General features: G+C 37.1%; 1 protein-coding gene and 1 pseudogene across 8 annotated transcripts in view; both read right to left on the reverse strand.

The window, feature by feature from the left end:
* The window catches only part of REV3L (REV3 like, DNA directed polymerase zeta catalytic subunit), a 197,236-nt gene that overhangs the window by 83,350 nt on the left and 93,823 nt on the right, over window positions 1-20,063 (reverse strand). For all 8 annotated transcript variants that reach the window (XR_002823319.1, XR_002823318.1, XM_023727674.1 and 5 more), the window contains 7 exons: window positions 13,749-13,845; window positions 10,850-10,944; window positions 10,171-10,275; window positions 7,271-7,355; window positions 7,036-7,184; window positions 4,331-4,441; window positions 927-1,164 (listed from right to left, as the gene is read on the reverse strand). Coding sequence is in view for 6 of the 8 variants with exons in the window: in XM_023727674.1 (XP_023583442.1) it covers window positions 927-1,164; window positions 4,331-4,441; window positions 7,036-7,184; window positions 7,271-7,355; window positions 10,171-10,275; window positions 10,850-10,944; window positions 13,749-13,845 (880 nt within the window). In the remaining 2 variants the exon portion in view is untranslated. The remainder of the gene's footprint in view (window positions 1-926; window positions 1,165-4,330; window positions 4,442-7,035; window positions 7,185-7,270; window positions 7,356-10,170; window positions 10,276-10,849; window positions 10,945-13,748; window positions 13,846-20,063) is intronic.
* On the reverse strand, window positions 7,364-10,120 carry LOC101361420 (ATP synthase subunit beta, mitochondrial pseudogene; annotated as a pseudogene).

Here is a 20,063-nt window from a genome sequence, read left to right on the forward strand (position 1 = left end):
GCCTACTAGACTGTGAGAAAATAAATTTCTCTTTGTTAAAGCCATCCACTTGTGGTATTTCTGTTATAGCAGCACTAGATGACTAAGACAGATTATCTTATCTCATACTTATAATAACTGTGTGAAACAGGTACTATTATTATATCCCCATTCACCTCTGCACCAAGTTACTCCTCCATAACCAACTCTGATCTGTTAGTCGGAGTTCTAAAACTACCATTAGCTCCCTAAGGCCTGAAGTCCAAATATCTTAATCTAGCAATCAACAGCTTCTATGAGTTCAATTTACCTCTCCAACTTTATTTTTCTTGATTTCCCAACATGTACCTTGGTACAACTCAATCAATCCCCTTACAATTTCGTTCTTTGCCTTTTCACTTCTTTTCTCTTGGAGACTGACTTAGAAAACCAGAATGAACCAGAATAGCAATATTTGAGTCTGGGTCTGTTTCATTTTGTTTATTTATTTTTAATATTTAATTCTTTCAGTTTCATCAGATCTAGAAGTCATTCCTTGTCTTCAAGCTAACAGTAAACACTGTTAATACTGCATATATAAATAGATGGCTTCTAAAGTTAGGTTCAACAGACTCAAACATACTAACAATCATGAAGATGATACAGAACTGGGCAATGTTTTGTTCTGTAATACATAAGGTCACCGTAAATCAGAGTCAACTCGACGGCAACTAACAACAACAAAGTTAACTTTTTTTAACGAAGCAAAAATTTTTTTAGCCTGGAATATGAAGTTTATGCCACATGAGAAACAAATCACTCCCTAAAAGAGATTGAAAATAAAATCACTATTGTTTATGAGGTATTTTGTATTATCAGTAATAATAAAGTAATTTCTGATTAAAGAAGAACAGTGATAAATGACAGACAAAAAGTTCTTAAAGTAACTGAAATAACTAATGAGTTACCTCTTTTTGGCACAATGTTCTTCAGTATTGCTGTCCCATCTCTGGGACATCACCAAACTAAGTTCCATTTCTTCTTTTTCAATTTGGGGTTCATTTTCTTCATCATCACTGTTTTGGAGAGTTTTAGAGTTTCCAAAGGAATGACATGGGAAAGGCATTCTATTTCTTCCCCCCTGATATCCATCACTTTCCAAACCAGCAAGAAGATGTACCACAGCCTCATCAGGACTACTGTCCACTATAAGACAAGTGAAATAATCACCAACAAATAACTTAAATTTTCTAAGTAATCCAACAATTCAGACAAGTTATAGAACAATAACATCATAGAGGCTAGCACACGCTAAAAAAATACAGCTGGTCTACAGATTAAGGTGTTGATATAGCTCTCCCACTAAAGTGTGACTCCTGGATCATCTGCATTAGAATAATTTAGTGTCCTTATTAAAAGAAGATTCCCAGACCTGATTTCATAACCACTGAAACAGAATTTCTGGGAGAGGGGCAGGAATTTGCATTTTAATAAGCTCCCAAAGCTCTTACAGCACACTTAAGCTTGAAGAATAAAAAATCAAAGATGGTCACAAATGTTCAAAAGAAATATAAAATATATAATAAATACATAAATATTAACGCTAAGGAACTGTCTTAAAAAAACATACACGTGAAAATCCCATCCCTCAGTTAGCTTTATTTAGCTTGCAGGATCATCAAAAGAAACCTGTAGTTGAAAAACACAAGAAAGCTTTAACAGTGGTTAATAGCATTATTTAAAAAATCGTAAAGATCACAGTGAGATACTATTTCACACCTACTAGGATGGCTGAAATGAAAAAGACAAATAAGAAGTGTTGGCAAAGATGTGCAGAAATTGGAACCTTCATACATTCTTGGTGGGACTGTAAAATGGTGCAGCTGCTTTGGAAAAAAGCTTGGCAGTTCCTCAAAAGGTTAAAAAAAGAGTTAGCATTTGACTCAGCAATTTTACTCCTAGGTATACACCCAAGAGAACTGAAAATATATGTTCATATAAAAGCTTGTACACAAATGATCACAGCAGCATTATTCATAATAGCAAAAAAAAAAAATTCTAAATGTCCATCAACCAATAATGGGTAAATAAAATATGATAGTTCATATAATGGAATATTATTTGGCAGTAAAAAGGAATGAGGTACTGATACATACTACAACATGTATAAGCCTCAAAAACATTATGCTAAGTGAAAGAAGCCAGGCATAAAAGGACACATATTATATGATGACATTTACATGAAATGCATAAAATATGCAAACTCAAAGAAATAGAAAGTGTTTGCCAAGGGCTGGGAGAAGGGACAAACAGGGAGGGACTGCTAATGGGCAGTGATGAAAATGTTCTGGAATTAGATAGTGGTAATGATTGCACAACTGTGAATATGTTAAAAGATACCAAATTATACACTTTAGAAGGTATATTTTATGGTATGTGAACTATATCTCAATAAAGTTATTTTTTTTTTAAAAGATCATGAAGACTGGGGTTTGTTCTAATCTAGTATACAGCCCTTTTCTCTATAAGATGAGTTAACACATTTCCAACTTACTAAAATATCAAGTTTCAGATTTTATTTGTTGATATTAAAGATATTGATTCAAATATGTTACCAAACGTAAGGTAAAAATGATACTTGTTAATAAGAGCCATTTTGACAATGATCCATTTCTTAAACCTAGAATTGCAATTTTTCTTTTTCCCATCCCATACTTTAAGAAAGATTAGTATTGGTGAATAATTATAGATATTTGCTCCTCAGATTGACTACGTTGACACTGCATTTCTGCAACCTTAGGCAAGGCAGAATTATATCTGTTGATGATACAGTACACTTGCCTTATGTCATGAAATACTGATTTGCCTGTCACCCTCACTGTCTCCTCTTTTTGAATCTTTGACTTTATGTTCCTTACTTTTAACTATATGTTTTTAATAATTAGAATGGAATTTAACTTGGTACATGTTTTTATTTATTAAGATGGAGAAATAGAGCATTTTTTTTTTTATTGTGCTTTAGGTGAAGAAACAGAGCATTTTAGATGGTAAACCTCAAATTAATTTTTTCTGTAGTTGATGTGGGAGGGTGGGGATGTTCAGCTGCTTATAATGCCATCTTGCTGCCACTCTCCTTAATTTTTTAATGTGGTCTTTGGATGACATCTTTATGCATGTGACCTTTCATTTAAAAAAGAAAAAGTCCCCCACTCCTATTTAAAATTTTCTTAAAATATGACTATGTACAATAATTTTGGTATTGTCCCTAATCAGTTAATTATGTTCCATTCACAAATGAAAATGCAAATAACAGAAAAAGGACACTGTATGGACCTAGTATCACATTTGGTGCTTCAAGAATGAAAAACTAGAATGTAAGGAAGGAAAGAAACATAAAATCATTATGCCAAGCAAAACAAGAGGCATGAAGTTTAATACTATCTCACTTTACGCAGCAAACTTTTAAAGAAGATATCAGAAAGGTTAAGAGCTTGGCTGTAACCAAAAGGTCATCAGTTCAAATCCACCAGCCACTCCTTGGAAACCCTATGAGGCAGTTCTACTCCGTCCTATAGGGTCACTATGAATTGGAATTGACTCCATGACAAAGTGTTTCTTTTCTTTTTAAGTTAAACTAAAATACTGAAGTCTAGTAAATGGCTTATGATACGACTGAAAATGTATTTCGAGTGATAGCATAAGAAAACTACTGCAGCAAACCCATTGCCATCGAGTCGATTCTGACTCACAGTGACCCGACAGGACAGAGTAGAACTGCCCCATAGGGTTTCCAAGGAGTGGCTGGTGGATTCGGATTGCGGACCTTTCGGTTAGCTGCTGAGCTCTTAACCACTGCGCCACCAGGGCTCCACTGCGCCACCAGGGCTCCACTACAGCAAAGACACTCAAAAATAACTGGCATGTGCTATATCTAGTCATAACTCAATGACGTGGATGGAATTATCTAGGGAAACTTCTGTTAGTCACCAAGAAAGAACCAATTATGATGTTCTACTAATGTAGCTAAACTTTGGAGAATTTCAATTAAAAATAAGTACATTTTTTCCCTGCGGCAATATGGTTTTCCTCCAACCAAAGTGAAGTTAAAGAAAAAAAACAGAAAGGAATTATTTTCTTTCACAATTGTTTTTTTTTTAATAAAAAGATGTGCCAAAAAATAAATAACACAAAAACAAAGCTACTTGATTTAATGCAAGGTTTCATTTTTATACTGTTGTTGACTAAGTATTTATTGAACATGCAACATTAATCTCTTCAAATCAAAGAAACAAAACCTCCATACAAATTCTTCATAAAAAATATAATGGTATTGATTTAAAATACTGATGTTTATGGTAGCATTGTTACTTACTGAAAACTGGTGACTCACTCAGTCTTTGGGTCAAAGGTTGGAAAGTCTGACTATTTTCCATGAGGTTCAAAATTGCTTCTTCATTAATAAGAACTTCCTGTACTTTGTGACCTTAAGATACAAAGAATACAAAAACATTAAAGCAATGGCCTAAATTGAAAATTTATTATTTGTGTGAATTAGTATGTGTGTAAATTAGGAGGCATTATAATTAAACCTATTTAAAATTTTGAAGTTTTAATGATAGATACTAAATAAAAACTTAACACACCTTTAATAAAAGCCACAGGAATATCTAATTAGTTATACTGAATAATAAAAAAACAAGCCTGAATCTATGACTTGTCAAATATTTATGATTCTTCTGGCAGTCCATGGTATACTCAGTATTCTCCGCCAGCACCATAACTCAAATGCATCAATTCTTCTTTGGTCTTCCTTATTCATAGCCTCTTTAATCCTATGCTAGTTTGTACAGTTATATTACTCTAATAAAAATTATTACACATTAAAATATACACAGGGAAAATAACAGACAAGCTGTTTCATTTGAATAATAAAATTCTTATTCTCTATAGCTCAAAAAGTACAAATAAATTCATTTTATATTAATTTTGTGTTTCTCAGAAAGCTTTTAATTCACAGTCTAAAAATATTAGTCTTTAAACATGTTCTATTCTATTGTCCATAGTCACTATAAGTCGGAACCAACTCGACGGCACCTAACAACAACACAGCTTCTGTACAGAAACTCTTGCACATGCCCACAAGGAGACAGACACAGGGCTGTTTGCAAAAGTGCCAAAGTGAAACCCATCTAATAGTTGTGGTAGTTGAGTAGATAAACAAATAAACTCTTATTTAGTCTTCCAATGAAACACTAATCAGCAGCTAAAATGAATGGCCTAGAGGTACATGAATGAAGAAGGATAAATTTCAAAATTATAATGTTGACATAAAAAGATGCTTAACATCATTAGTCATTGGGGAAATGAAAATTAAAATCACAATGAGATACCATTTCATATTCACTACGATAGTTATAATCACAAATACAGACAACAGCAATTGCTGGTGAGGTGAGGATATGGAGACACTGAACTCTCATATATTGCTGGTGGGAATAAAAAATGGTACAGCTACTTTAGAAAACACTTTGGCAGTTTATTAAAAAGTTAAACACAAATTTACCATAATATCCAGCAATTCCACTCTTCAGTCTCTACTTAAGAGGAAAAACAGTATCCAGACAAAACGTGCACACACATGTTCACAGCAGCATTAATAAAAGCCAAAAAGTGCAAACAATCCAAATGCCCATCAACTGTTCAAAGGATAAATAAAATATGGAGTATCCATACAATGGAATGTTATTCAGTATAAAAAGGAACAAAGTTCTGATACATGCTACAACATGGATAAACCTTAAAAACATTATGTTTAAGTGAAAGAAGCCAGACACAAAAGGCCACATATTGTATGATTTCATTTATCTGATATGTCCAGGAAAGACAAATCTAGAGACAAGAAAGTAGATTAGTGGTTACTTGAGGTTGGATGTGAGAACGGGCATGACTGCAAACGGGCAAAAGTGATCTTTTTGGGGTGATGGAAATGTTCTAAAATTGGGTTGTGGAGATGTTTGTACAACTTTGTAAGTTTACTATAAATCACTGAATTGCACAACTTAAAATGGGTAAATTTATGTTTTGTAAATTATACCTCAGTAAATCTGTTAAAATAATATAATGAATGAAAAAAGCAAGCTGTATAATTCCATGCTGCCAAGGAAGACAGTATTTATGTAATACTGTATTTAAAACATAAAACTATAGTATATATTATAGACTTACAAGAAAATACAAAAACATATACAGAAACAACTTTCACCACTTCAGGATAGTGCTTAGCTCTTGAATATAAAGGGTAAAAGAATGGGAGAGGGAGGATTTTTGCTACATGCATAATTTCTCATCAAGGATTTCAATTTGCTTGCACAATCAACACCCATGGAAACAGCAGTCAAGAAATCAAACAATATTATTGCAATGGGCAATCTGCTGAAAAAAACCTCTTTAAAGTGTTAAAAAAACAAAGATGTCACTTTCGGGACTAAAGTACGCCTGACCCAAACTATGGTATTTTTAATCACCTCATATGCATGTGAAAGCTGGACAATGAATAAGGAAGACCAAAGAAGAATTGATGCATTTGAGTTATGGTGCTGGTGGAGAATACTGAGTATACCATGGACTGCCAGAAGAATGAACAAATCTGTCTTCCAAGAAGTACTGCCAGAATGCTCCTTAGAGGCAAGGATGGTGAGACTTCATCTCACATACTTTGGACATGTTATCAGGAGGGATCAGTTCTTGGAGAAGGATATCATGCTTGGTTCAGTAGAGGGTCAGCGAAAAAGAGGAACACCATCAACGAGATGGACTGACACAGAGGCTGCAGCAATGGGCTCAAGCATAACAACAACTGTGAGCATGGCGCAGGGCCAGGCAGTGTTTTCTGTTGCACACAGGTCGCTATGAGTCAGAACCAACTTGATGGCACCTAACAACAACATAATTTCTTAGAAGAAAAAAAAAAAACAAAAAAAAAAAACGTAGCAAATTCAACCAAATATTAATACCTCAGTGCTGGATACACAGATGTCTGATGTGGTATTTTCTATATGCTTGAAAACAAAATTTTACCTTTGTTCAGTGCTGTGTCTTTGTGGACTTCTACCATATTGGCTGGTGTACACTGAAGCATTTCAGGAGACAAAACCTCAGAGTGCAACGTTAACTCAGCAGAGAACTCCTGGGATCCATCACTGTAGTCCACAGATCCTGATAACGTTCTGTTTAAGAAAACATATCCTTTATAACAAACTAGATAACAAAGCAATAAAACTAGTTTCAAGATTTATGATAAATAACCACTTACATAGAGAAATCATTCTGTTTGAGAATTTCCTGAAGTTTCTTCTGAAATTTTTTTTCACTTTCTGTGGCTGGCACAAACCTGCGATCTTTGAATTTTAAAAAGTGCATTAAAAAATGTATAAGAACGAATGAAGTATTTTCTTTTCTCCTAAAGTAGCTTTAAAAATGGTAACACAATTTCCAATCTTTTTCTCTATATACTTAACACCATCTAAATGTATTCCTATTATAAACTCGAATAAGAGAAATGGTTGTTACTAAAGTTTTAAAGTACTTTAAGTCAGCTTAAAGTTAAGTTCTATAATTATTACCTAAATCTAAAGCAGAAAAACACTGTTCTCTACCTATAAATGTATCATACACCCTGAACCCAGAAATTTTCCCCTTACAAAATATAGTATTTCTATTCTAAAATGCATAAAAGGCACTCAAAATTTACCAAAGTATTTTTAGTGCCAAGACATTATAATAAAAAAATTTTTTTAATTGGACTTAAATGTAGGCTTACTACCTTATTCCAAATACATTTGTCATTTGATTATTATCTTTTATTTTTTACTATTTTTTTTTTTTTTGAGGGATGTATGTTTTATTGGAAACCTTAAATACTCTTAAGACAGAACACAACATCTTCAAACGAGGCTCTCCTGTGGCCTACACAGAAAACTGAAGCTTTTTGGATTGGGGGGGACAAGGAGATGGAGAACACAGTGGACAGTTTGCCCAAAGGACTCCCTCACGAATGCTCTTCAGCCAGCTTATCAGCTTTTGCCACAGCTTCTTCAATGGGTCCCACCATGTAGAAGGCCTGCTCTGGGAGATGGTCATATTCACCTGCTAAAATCTGCTGAAATCCTTGGATGGTCTCCTTCAGGGGTACGAGCTTTCCCAGGTGACCTGTGAAGACCTCAGCAACCTGGAATGGCTGGGACAAGAAACGCTGTATTTTCCGCGCACGGGACACAGTCAGCTTGTCTTCCTCAGAGAGTTCATCCATGCCTAGAAATGATGTCCTGGAGGGATTTGAAGTCCTGTAATATCTTTTGCACCCCCCGGGCAACTTCATAATGCTCGTTGCCAACAGTGTTGGGATCCATGATTTGAGAGGTGGAATCTAGAGGATCCACAGCTGGATAGATGCCCAACTCAGCAATAGCACGGGAGAGCACAGTGGTAGCATCCAAATGGGCAAACATAGTGGCAGGAGCAGGGTCCGTCAAGTCATCAGCAGGCACATAGATAGCCTGTACGGAGGTGATAGATCCCTTCTTGGTGGTGGTGATTCTTTCCTGCATGGTACCCATGTCAGTAGCCAGGGTAGGCTGATAGCCCACAGCAGAGGGAATTCTGCCCAATAAGGCAGACACCTCTGAGCCAGCCTGGGTGAAGCGAAAGATGTTATCAATGAACAGTAGTACATCTTGACCTTCTTGGTTTCTGAAGTATTCAGCCACAGTCAGTCCAGTCAAAGCTACTCGAGCACGAGCACCAGGTGGTTCATTCATTTGACCGTAAACCAGCGCTACCTTAGAGGTAGCATCTTTCAAGTTGATAACACCAGACTCAATCATTTCATGGTATAAGTCATTGCCCTCACGGGTCCTCTCACCAACACCAGCAAACACAGAGTAACCACCATGGGCTTTGGCAACATTGTTGATTAATTCCATGATCAGTACCATCTTGCCAACTCCAGCACCACCAAAAAGCCCACTTTTGCCACCCTTCGCATAGGGAGCCAGCAGATCCACAACCTTGATACCAGTAACCAGAATTTCCCGCTCAACACTCATCTCCATGAACTCAGGAGCCTCAGCATGAATAGCAGCAAACTGTTTGGTTTTGATGGGACCTCTCTCATCAATAGGTTCTCCAACGACATTCATGATTCTGCCTAAGGTCTCAGGAACAACAGGAATTCTGACTGGTACACCAGAATCCAGGACTTTCTGGCCTCTAACCAAGCCTTCAGTACCATCCATAGCAATGGTCCTTACTGTGCTCTCACCCAAATGCTGGGCCACCTCCAAAACCAGCCTGGTCTCCCTGCCTTGCACTTCCAGAGCATGTAGGATGGGGGATAGTCCTTCATCAAACTGGACGTCCACCACTGCACCGATGACTGCCACAACGTGCCCCATGGCGGCGCCTGCCTTTGGAGAAGGAGATGTTTGCGCTGCATAGTCTCTGCCAGGCTGGAGCAATGCCAGGGCGGCCCGCAGCAAGAGCTGTGCTTGGGGCAGCGACGCCGATGGGCTAAGTCCTCACAAGGCCCCAGAGGCCCAGGCAGCGGCCACACGACCCACAAGCCCCAACATGGCGGAGTCTGGGTGGCGACTGAGTCCCGCAGCTGCCTCTGCCGCTATTTTTTACTATTATTTAAAAATTTTTTTTGTTGTATCCATGGTATTTATATAAGCCCCCTCAAATTATTTTTGAATGTAGCAGGGTTAATAATAAATAAAATAAGTATTCTCTTCAGAGATGTGCATGATAATCAAAGTGAGAATTTTTATGATATATCCAGAAAACAATTTGGGGGCAGTATTTCACGAGTGACCTTTTCAAAGCTTAATGAACTAAACACAGTGTTTCTAAGTTGGGATTCATGATCTTCTGTGAGTTTTCTATACCTCATTTGGTAAAAATGTGGGCAAGAGGACAAGGTGGAGGACAGTGAAAATTAAGGACACTGAAGATGTCAATGAGTGATACTTCAGAGAGAGTTGTAAAGATAAAGGATTACTGGTTGCAGGGCAATGACAACAGGAAAAAAATACTTAAAAAATTTAAAGGTAATTTTAAAAGTACAATCTAATGTCAAGATAAAAATGCACTGGCTTAATTTTCCAACTAAAATATTTAGTTTTAAAAGTCATCAGAGTACTATTACGTTTATACCTTGTGATTCAGGTTGGCTAATTTGAGAAGTTTCATTTCTGTTTCTTCGTCGTTGCTTTTCATCTTCCCATATGGCCTGTAGGCCAGGATTTCTACCAATTTGAGCTGTAATCACAACAATAATTCAGTACTACAAGGGTCAATGTGAAAAATGCTTAAAAACAGCAATCTAAACTTTTCTTTAATAAATATTGCTTCTAATAAAAATAATTGCCTACTTTCTGAAATACAACAGACTTACACACTGTCTCAACCCACATTTGTTTACATTACTTCTTGTTTAAGTTTTCTTCCTACTGGCTCCCAAAAACCCAGCAAATAAAAAAAATTCAAGCATTTGATGATAGCCAATAGATCTTAGAGTCCCCTCCCTGGTATATAATCTAGGAATAAAAAAGTTAAAAGGTAGAGTATATTAAATTCTATTATACTAGCTAATATTATTTAGTGTCATACTTACTTCATGCTCATGTCTATGCAAACATACTCATATAAATATATAAATAAATGAAAAATAATGGCTATTTAAAACTGTAGAAGCAATCTTCATAACATATTGTATCTTCCTTCTATAACATCTTATTTCCCTAGTAATGTTTTCTTCTCTACTTTTTCTAGTCTATTTTGGTCACCGATTTTTAAAAACAAAAATATATATTAAGAATAACTGTATATATACCTTCAATGTCCAGCCGATTTAAGATATCAGCAGCTACAGCATCCACTTCTAGTTCACAGGTACTCCGTGGTTCAACACCTTCCAGTATTAAAGAGCTGTAATAAAAAAATTTCCAAAAATACAATAACTATATTAAAGCAAAATTTGTGAAGATTTTTCTTACTTTTACAATATTTCATGTTTAGGTGATGTCTTAGTTATCTAGTGTTGCTATAACAGCAATACCACAAGTTGGTGGCTTTAACAAACAAATTTATTTTCTCACAGTTTAGGAGGCTAGAAGTCCAAATTAATAGTGCTGGCTTGTGGGGAAGGCTTTCTCTCTGTTGGCTCTGGAGCAAGGTTCTTGTCTCTTCAGCTTCTGCTTCCTGGTTCCTCGGCCTCTTGGGCCAGCCCAGCATCTGCCCTGCTCGTGCAAGTGTTCCAAAGCTTTTTAGCTTTACTGGTAAGTGCCTGGAAGCACCCTACTCCGCCAGTAAACCCTTAGCTGGAAGGCACTCAGCTCTTTGCTCCATGGGTCAGCAAGCCTAGCTCCACCGATAAGTGCCTGGAAGCACCCAGCTCCACCAGGAAGCCTCCTGCCCAACGGCAGTCAGCTCTCTTGCTCCGTGGGTCTGCTCCCAGGCTGTCTCATGCCATTCTCCTGGTTCTGCTGCTGTTGTTTCTCTGCTGCTTCTTCTTGCTGTCTGCGCCATCTCTGGTGTTACAGCTCTACTCACTTCCTTCTCGGTCCTTGCCAGAATTGTCCTTCATGTCCACAATTCTACCAACAGTTCCTTCAAGGCAATCTAGGCTTTTATCATTAGGCACTTTAAAACTCTTCCAGCACTTAAAAACTGCTTCCACATTGTAGGTATCTGTTAGAGCAGCATCTCACTCTCCTGGTACCAAATTCTGTCTTAGTGATCTAGTACTGCTATAATGGAAGTACCAGAAGCGGATAACTTTAATAAAGAGAAGTTTATTGTCTCGTAGTCTAGGAGACTAGAAGTCAGAATTCAGGGTGCCAGCTCCAGGGAAAGGCTTTCTCTCTCTGTCGACTCTGGGGGAAGGTCCTTGTCATCAGTCTTCCCTTGGTCTGGGAGCTTCTCAGCGCAGGGACCCTAGGTCCAAAGCATGCGCTCCCCTCCTGGTTCTTCATTCTTGGTGAATCTCTCTGCTTGCTTCTATTATATCTCAAAAGAGACTGACTCAAGATACAACCTAATCTTGTAGACTGAGTCCTGCTTCATTAACATAACTGCCTCTAATCCTGCCTTGTTATCATAGAGGTTAGGATCTAGAACACATAGAACAATCACATCAGATCACAAAATGGTGGACAACCACACAATAATGGGAATCATGGCCTAGCCAAATTGATAAAACATTTCTGGGGGACACAATTCAATTTATAACAGCTATCCTATATTTATTATAAATTCTAATTCTCAATAACCTGACTAATTTCACTAGTTGCCTACTTACATCTTTGCTTCTAATTTGTACAACTCTTAAAAGTAATGAAATGGGCTCCTTAAAAACATTTTAAAATTTAGGCTTTTCATTATAATACAGAGTGTCCTCAAATTTACTCCTAATCAGTGAACTTTACTATAGTCTTATGACCTAACTAGAAAGATATTTGTTAAATAATACTCTTTAAACTTCATACTATCTACCAATATATAAATAATACTCTCTTTAAACTTCATACATACTACCCAAGAAGTACACAGGGTATGTGTATATATGTGCGTATGTGTTTCTAACAATAAAAAAGTCCTGAATAAATAATTAAAAATACCTATTGTTGACAAGCAGAAGAACAGAAGTAAGGCAAGTCACTGACTGTCCATATTATTTCAGTCTTTGAAATTTCATCTTGGCATAATATCTCAATTGTAAAACAATGCATTTGTATCATTATTTATGAGACTCTTTCTTAATTTTTAGGTATTAGAGAATCCAAGTACTTCTATAATATGGAGATTCTGTCAAGTACATTTTAGGATCTTAAACTATATAAATTAAACTCTAAACAAATATTTTATGATAGTTTATTTTCAACTGATGCGTAAATTCATTTTTTCATGAAATAAACAAATATAGTCATTTAACATTTAACAAAACACTTTTCTACCTTGCATTCCTCATAAAACAACATGTGCTTAAAAAGTATCAAGTGACATATGCATAGTGAAAAGAGAAAAATGACAACCACCCTGACAATACTCAAATGATCAAAAAAGGATTAAGAAAGCTCGTGTAACACTTCATGGTATAAAACAGAAATCTCTCTGAGTTCTATATCGATAACACTACTGATTGATAAGTTAGGCAGGTGTGATTACATATCTGCGTTACACTAGGGAAATCTAAGTATGTAGAATATATGTTACCCAAGAAAAGAAGTCTAGTCAATAATAACACAGCTAAAAAGAAATTGAAAATTACATAATTCACACACACAGCATGTCAGCCCACTTTTTCCTGTAAATATTTAATATTTTGAATTTGAGGGGTTACTATTATTAAAAATATTTGCTATTTCAGTTTTAAATTGTCATTCGATCGTAAATGTGATTTTTACTTGACAAATTATAGGTAATCAATTTAGAATGCATGATCAAGATGAATGCTGGAGAGAAGTATAAAAAGCTAACCTCAGAGTCCTTTTATCAATTAGGTAATAACTAGGTTTTGAGTAGAAAATAATCCTATTTTCATGATCTATTTTAAAATCTATGATTCAATGTAACATACTAATGCTGAGATTTGCTTTTTTGATAAACTTACAGATTTTTTTTAAAAACTCAATATAATAAAAGGTTAAATTAAATTATGGTAAGCACTGATTTCTGATCATAACTAGGATATATTTAAATAAGTCTTTTTTTCCTTTACAACATTAACTAACCTTGGTATTTCATCTTCTTCCCACCGAAACAGCGAACCAATAAGCGAATTTCCTGGTAACCGATCCTTGCAAGACCCAGTTGCATGCACTGTGTCATCTAGAAATAGAAAGGTGAAAGGAAATAAATTTTATTTTTATTTTGCATATAATTATCCCTTAAGTAAAATAACATACAGCCTTATGTGACTAGCTTCTAAAGTTGTGTTCTAAAATTTCATAAACACACAGGAATGCACATATACAATTGAGAGTAATGGTTCTAAACTAAGAGGGAGAAAAAGTATCTGCAACATACAGATGTGACAGAGAAACGACTACAATACTTTCATGCTAGAGAAAAGGTATGATATATTTAAATGTGCTGGCAGTGTTTCGCTCTGTTGAATGTAGGGTCAGCACCTAATGACAACAACAACAACATTGTGGTAGGTGTGCTTAAAAATCTCACTTTAAAAATAAACAAGAATTTTTGTAGACTTTAAATTCCTAGGGTACTCTGTATGGCCTCAACTAAAATTCCACTGAAAATCAGATTTCAGATGAAATTCAAAACATACTTTAATATACTAGGGAAATCTAAGCATGAAGTAAAAAGAAAACACACAATGCTTTTCAGAAGTAACTGCAGAAACAGTAAGTGGAAACCTGGGGCAAATGCAAATACAATTTCACTTTGCAGTTGAAGAGGGAACACACATGTCTGATTGGAAATCTCATTTTAGAAAATGAGTCCTGGGGTTATGTTTTCAGCCTTGGTGGTGCAGCAGTTAAGTGCTCGGCTGATAACCGAAAGGTCGGCGGTTTGAACCCATCAGCTGCTCTGCAGGAGAAAGATGTGGCAGTCTGTTCCTGTAAAGATTTCCAGCCTTGGAAACCCTATATGGTAGTTCTACTCTGTCCTATAGGGTTGCTGAGTCAGAATTGACTAGATGGCACTGGCTTTTTATGGGTTGGGGTTATGTTTTGGAAATAGCTTCTAACTATTAGCATCTTTCCTGTGATCTCTAGTGGAAATTTAAATTTTTAGATAAGAGCAAACCTGGTGAGTGGCATCTGAAAGAATCCTGCATTAAGAAAGATATGTTAATTTCACAATCCTCTCTAGTTAAATTTAAAAATTTTATTTGGCTACCTTCATCACAAAAACATGTAGTTAGAATGAGTTAAGGTATTACCATCTTTGCTATTTCAAAAAAACATACGCCAAAACATGTAATTAATCTCACAAGTATTTAAAGTCTTTGAAATTACTTTGCAAGTTGTTAACTGCAATATAAATATTATTTTCCAATAAATTTATATGAATAAAGAACGTACACAAGTTTACTAATTCTGAGTTACCAAAAGGAGTCCCTGGGAGGCGCAGATGGTTACTTGCTGGACTACTAACCGAAAGGCTGACGGTTCAAACCCACCTAGAGGTGCCTCAGAAGTAAGGCCTGGCAATCTGTTTCCAACAGGTCACAGCCTTGAAAACCCTATGGAGTGCAGCTCTACTTTGCACACCTGGGGTTGCCATGAGTTGGAATCGACTTGATGGAAACTTACAACAACAATCACATTATAAAGTTCATCCCCTTCAGTGCTGCTATGTCATAAATTTGTAATACACTTACATTCAACTGTCTGAGTTCCATCCTTGGATCCTTCCACTCCCACTCCACCTCCTAGTTGATTTGCGTGTGTGTCTGTGTGTGTGTGTGTGTGTGCGCGCGCGCGCGCTTAGCTTGCATACATTACAGTTTACTCTTTGTGATGAATTCTATGGGTTGAATGAATGCATAGCATCATGTATCCACCAACCCAGTACCTTACAAAACAATTCCTTTACCCCTAAAAATTCCTCTGTGTATTTCTTTTGTAGTCTCACTCTCCTTTTCCCTAATCCCTAGCAACCAATAATCTGTTTCCCATTTCTATAGTTTTGTCTTTGTCTTTTCCAGAGTCTTATGAATAAAAGCATACAATATGCAGCCTTTTGGGTCTGGCTTCTTTCACTTAGTAAAACGCATTTAAGATTCATCCATGCTGTTGTGTGAATCGACAGCTTGTTCCTTTGTATCACTAAACAGTATTCCACTGTATAGATGTACCAGTTTATCCATTCCCCAGTTGAAGTGGACATCTTGACTGTTTCATAATTTTAACAATTATGAAACAAGTTGGATTTGCTGGGTCTTATCATAAGTCTATGTTTAACTTTATGAGAAACTGTCAAGCTGTTTTCCAAAGTAGCTGTACCATTTTGCATTCCCACCTTTGCTTTCTTATAGTCCAGTCAGAGTTCTTTATATATTCTAGACATAAGTCCTCTAACAGATATGTGATTTGTAAATATTTTCTTCCAGTCTCTGACTTGTTTTTTCATTCTCTTAACAGTGTCTTTCGTAGAAGCAAGTTTTTAATTTTAACAAAATCCAACTGATCAATTTTTCCATTAATAGATCATGTTTTTCGTGTTGTACCTAAAAACTCAGCCAAACCCAAGGTCGTGCAGGTTTTCCCTATATTTTCTACTAGAAGTTTCATAGTTCTGTTTCACATAGGTCTATGATCCACTTGAAGCCCTGGTGGCACAGTAGTTAAGAGCTCAGACTGCTAACCAAAGGCTGGCAGTTCAAATTACCAGCTGCTCCTTGGAAACCCTATGGGGCAGCTCTACTCTGTCCTATAGGATCACTAAGAGTTGGAATTGACTTGACAGCAACTGGGTTGGTTTATGATCCACTCTGAGCTAATTTTTACATAAGGTGTGAAGTATGTATATGGGTTCTTCTTCTTCATTATTATTTTTTTGGAACATGGACTTCCAGCGTTTATTACAACACTATTTGTTGAAAAGACCATCCTTTCTCCATTAAAATAATATTGTATATAAAAAAAATCAGCTGACTATATTATCTGGGTCTATTTCTAGGCTTTACCCTGTTCCACTGATCTTTGTGTTTACCCTTTTGTCAGTACCATGCTGTCTTGGGTACTGTAGCTTTTATAACAAATCTTGAAATTGGGTAATGTGAGTTTTTTTTTTTATTTTTTATTTTTGTTAGCTGTCCTCGAGCCAATTTCAACTCATGGCGACTCCATGTGTACAGAATAGAACTGCTTGGTAATGTGAGTTCTTAAACCTTTATTCTTAAAAATCTCTACACTGTAAAAAAGGAGAATTTGTATATGACATAACCTAGCCCTCACAGTGATGGGGGAAAACCAAGGGCCTACAGTTCCTGCAGGGAAGAAGGTTAAGCAGTTAACAGTCATCTCTGTCCTACTTTTCTTATATCCTTCATCCTTCTTTCTTTCCTTTTTAGTCTCTTTCTCCATGAAGAGAAAGGGAGCTACTAGTCAGCCAAGCCTACCTCATCCTACATTAAATGACTTCCCTCCTGGGGATCCTAAGGATCAAGGGACAGCTCTTCATTCAGATAGAACAGTTTATTATAATAAGACAGCTATTAAGTCACATAATTTTGTTTAGTTTAAGATTTTATACTGAGACTTCCGGGCAACGTGGTGCTATAGACAGAAGCACCACACCATCCCTCTGCAGCAAAGATCAGAAAAACTAAGTCAAACAGAGTCACATGTCAGTCCTGAAACCCTAAGTATCAAATAAAGAGATAAAGAACTCAGCCAAACACCAAATAGAATAAGAAACTGACCGAGAACAGAGAGTGAGGAGAGAAACATGCAGAGATCCCCTATCAGCTAACCCAGCACACATCTGCCATCTTGGACTCCTATCGGAGATCAGCGAACAGGGGTACAAGAAAGCAGCTTCATGGACTGTCCAGCAGGAGACAGAACAACAGGTAACCTGCGATATAAGCTTTCCCACCCCACACCCTTCTTCACCCCTACTCGGTCTCCTCTGCTTCCTGCGGCCACAGTCTCTTGGCTGGGAAGCACCAGCTTCACCCCAGTGTCACTGGGATTCCATCCTCCCACACTGGCCGGGTCCCTAAGTGCCATTTGTTGGCTGCTGGTGTTGCTTTTTTCCACTTCATTAGATTTCTTCCTTAACTCTCACGACCTCCCCCTCCTTTCTCTCAAATACCTGGCTCCGGGTGCCATCTTTGCTTCTTCCTGAAAGGCTGCAAAGCACTGCTCAACTGTGAAATTGCTTCCCAGCCCATGCTGCCATGCTGGTGGGACCCCAGGGGCTTTTGTTTGTTTGTTCTGTTTTGATTTGTTTGTTTGTTTTCTTTTCCTTTTCTCAGCTTGGGAGCCCCTTCCAGCCAGGCAGTACCGTGAGGTTTGGAAGCTACTCCCTTACTCTGTGCAGATGCACAGTGACATCCCTGGGGGCATTTCTTTCTTGTTTTTTTTTTTTTTTTTTGCTTTTATTTATTTCTCTGTTTTGTTTTCTTCTCTCTCTTTTTCCCATTCTGTCTTTCTTCATTTCCAGTTTCTCGTCTCTCTATACTTACCTTCTCTTCCTGTCTCCTGAATACCTGGCACTGTGGAACACCTCTAACCCTTCTATCCATGCTGTATTTCACAGCCTGAGAGCAACTTCCCCAGTCCTAGCAGCTGCACCAGTGGGTTCCCTAGGAGCTTTTCCTTTTCTTTTTTTCCTCTAATTTTTACTTATTCATTTTTTTCTTTTGTTTTCATTTTCGTTTTCCTCCATCTCTCAATCTCTCATCTCTCCACTCCAACAGCAACCTCCCTTAGCACTCTTTTTTGTTTGTGTGTATGTTTTTGGCTCCTGTTCCTCTCTCCTCTCTCTCCTCTTTCCAATACCCATCTTAGCACCCCACAGCACAATCTCCCCCCTCCTTCCTGCCTACTGGCACCATGCGCTGAACATCACACTCCTAGGCAGCACATGCACGGCCTACCAGAATCTTCCCTGCACTGACTCCTAACCTGCCCTGTCGGCCCTAGTACGTGCCACGAAAAACCCACCCCAGCAACTTCCCTCCAGCTAGTCCTGACCTGCTATACCATACCTGAGTGACAGACCCTGCCCATTGGAGAAGGAGGTAAAAAGTATCGTGACACAGACAAGCAAACAACAAAGAACACACAGCCTGCCTGCTCAGACATAACCAAATAAAACAATAAGCAGGACGAAACAAACAAATCTACATTCAGTAAACAAGGAAAATACCTACTGAATACCCCAAAGACAGCAGCAAATATCAAAACATATACAAAAATAGGACAGGATGGTTCTAGTAGGCATCCAAAATAAAACACCAGATGACTTTCCAGTAGAAAAAAAGCCACTAGAACTGATAGGGAATTCAAATCTCTAATATTCAGAATTATCCAAGAGTTGGAGCAAAAAGCTGACAAAAATGAGGAAATAATAGACAAATTCATGGAAAAGGCAGACAAATTCATGGAAAATACAGACAAAAAAATGGAAGAATTCAATAATACAGGAATAAGACACTAAAATAAATTCACAACTAGAAACCACACAAAAACAACAATTAGAAAACCAAAAGATAAACAACAAGATTTCAGAAATGGACAGTGTCATAGAAGGGCTGAGGAGCAGATCTGAAACAATGGGAGGCAGGATCAGTGAAACTGAAGACAAACACATAGATACAACTCTGTTTGAGGACAAATCAGAAAAAAGAACGAAGAAAAATGAAGAAACCCTGAGAATTATGTGGGATACAATCAAAAGCAAAAATTTGCAAGTGATCAAAGTTCCAGAAGAGGGGGAGAAAACAAAAAACACAGAGGATCATTGAAGAATTGCTGACAGAAAACTTTCCCAATATCATGAAAGATGAAAAGCTGACCATCCAAGAACCTCAACGAACCCCATACAGGACAGACCTAGAAAGAAAATCACCAAGGCATATCATAATCACACTCACTAAAACCAAAGACAAACAAAGAATCCTGAGAGCAACTTGTGAAAAACAAGAAGTCACATACAGAGGAGAAACAATAAGACCAAGCTCAGATTATTCGGCAGCAACCACGCAGGCAAGAAGGCAATGGGATGACATATATAAAATCTTCAAAGAAAAAAATTGTCAGCCAAGAATAATATATCCTGCAAAACTTTCGTTCAAATTTGATGGTGAAATTAGGTCATTTCCAGACAAACAGAAACTAAGAGAATATGTAAAAGTCAAACCAAACTTACAAGAATAATTAAAGGGAGTTCTTCGATCTGAGGACAAACAGCTTCAGCTCACAGGCAGAACCTAAGATGCAGGATCGTACGATCCAGATACCAATCTAAGAAATGAACTCTCGAGGACTATCCAAAACCAAAAGAAATACAACAGGGAATCAGAGCAGTCAATCGATGGATGACAACAACATCAAAACAATGAAAGA

The sequence above is a fragment of the Trichechus manatus genome, unplaced genomic scaffold (assembly GCF_000243295.1).
Source record: "Trichechus manatus latirostris isolate Lorelei unplaced genomic scaffold, TriManLat1.0 scaffold00017, whole genome shotgun sequence".
Taxonomy (NCBI): domain Eukaryota; kingdom Metazoa; phylum Chordata; class Mammalia; order Sirenia; family Trichechidae; genus Trichechus; species Trichechus manatus.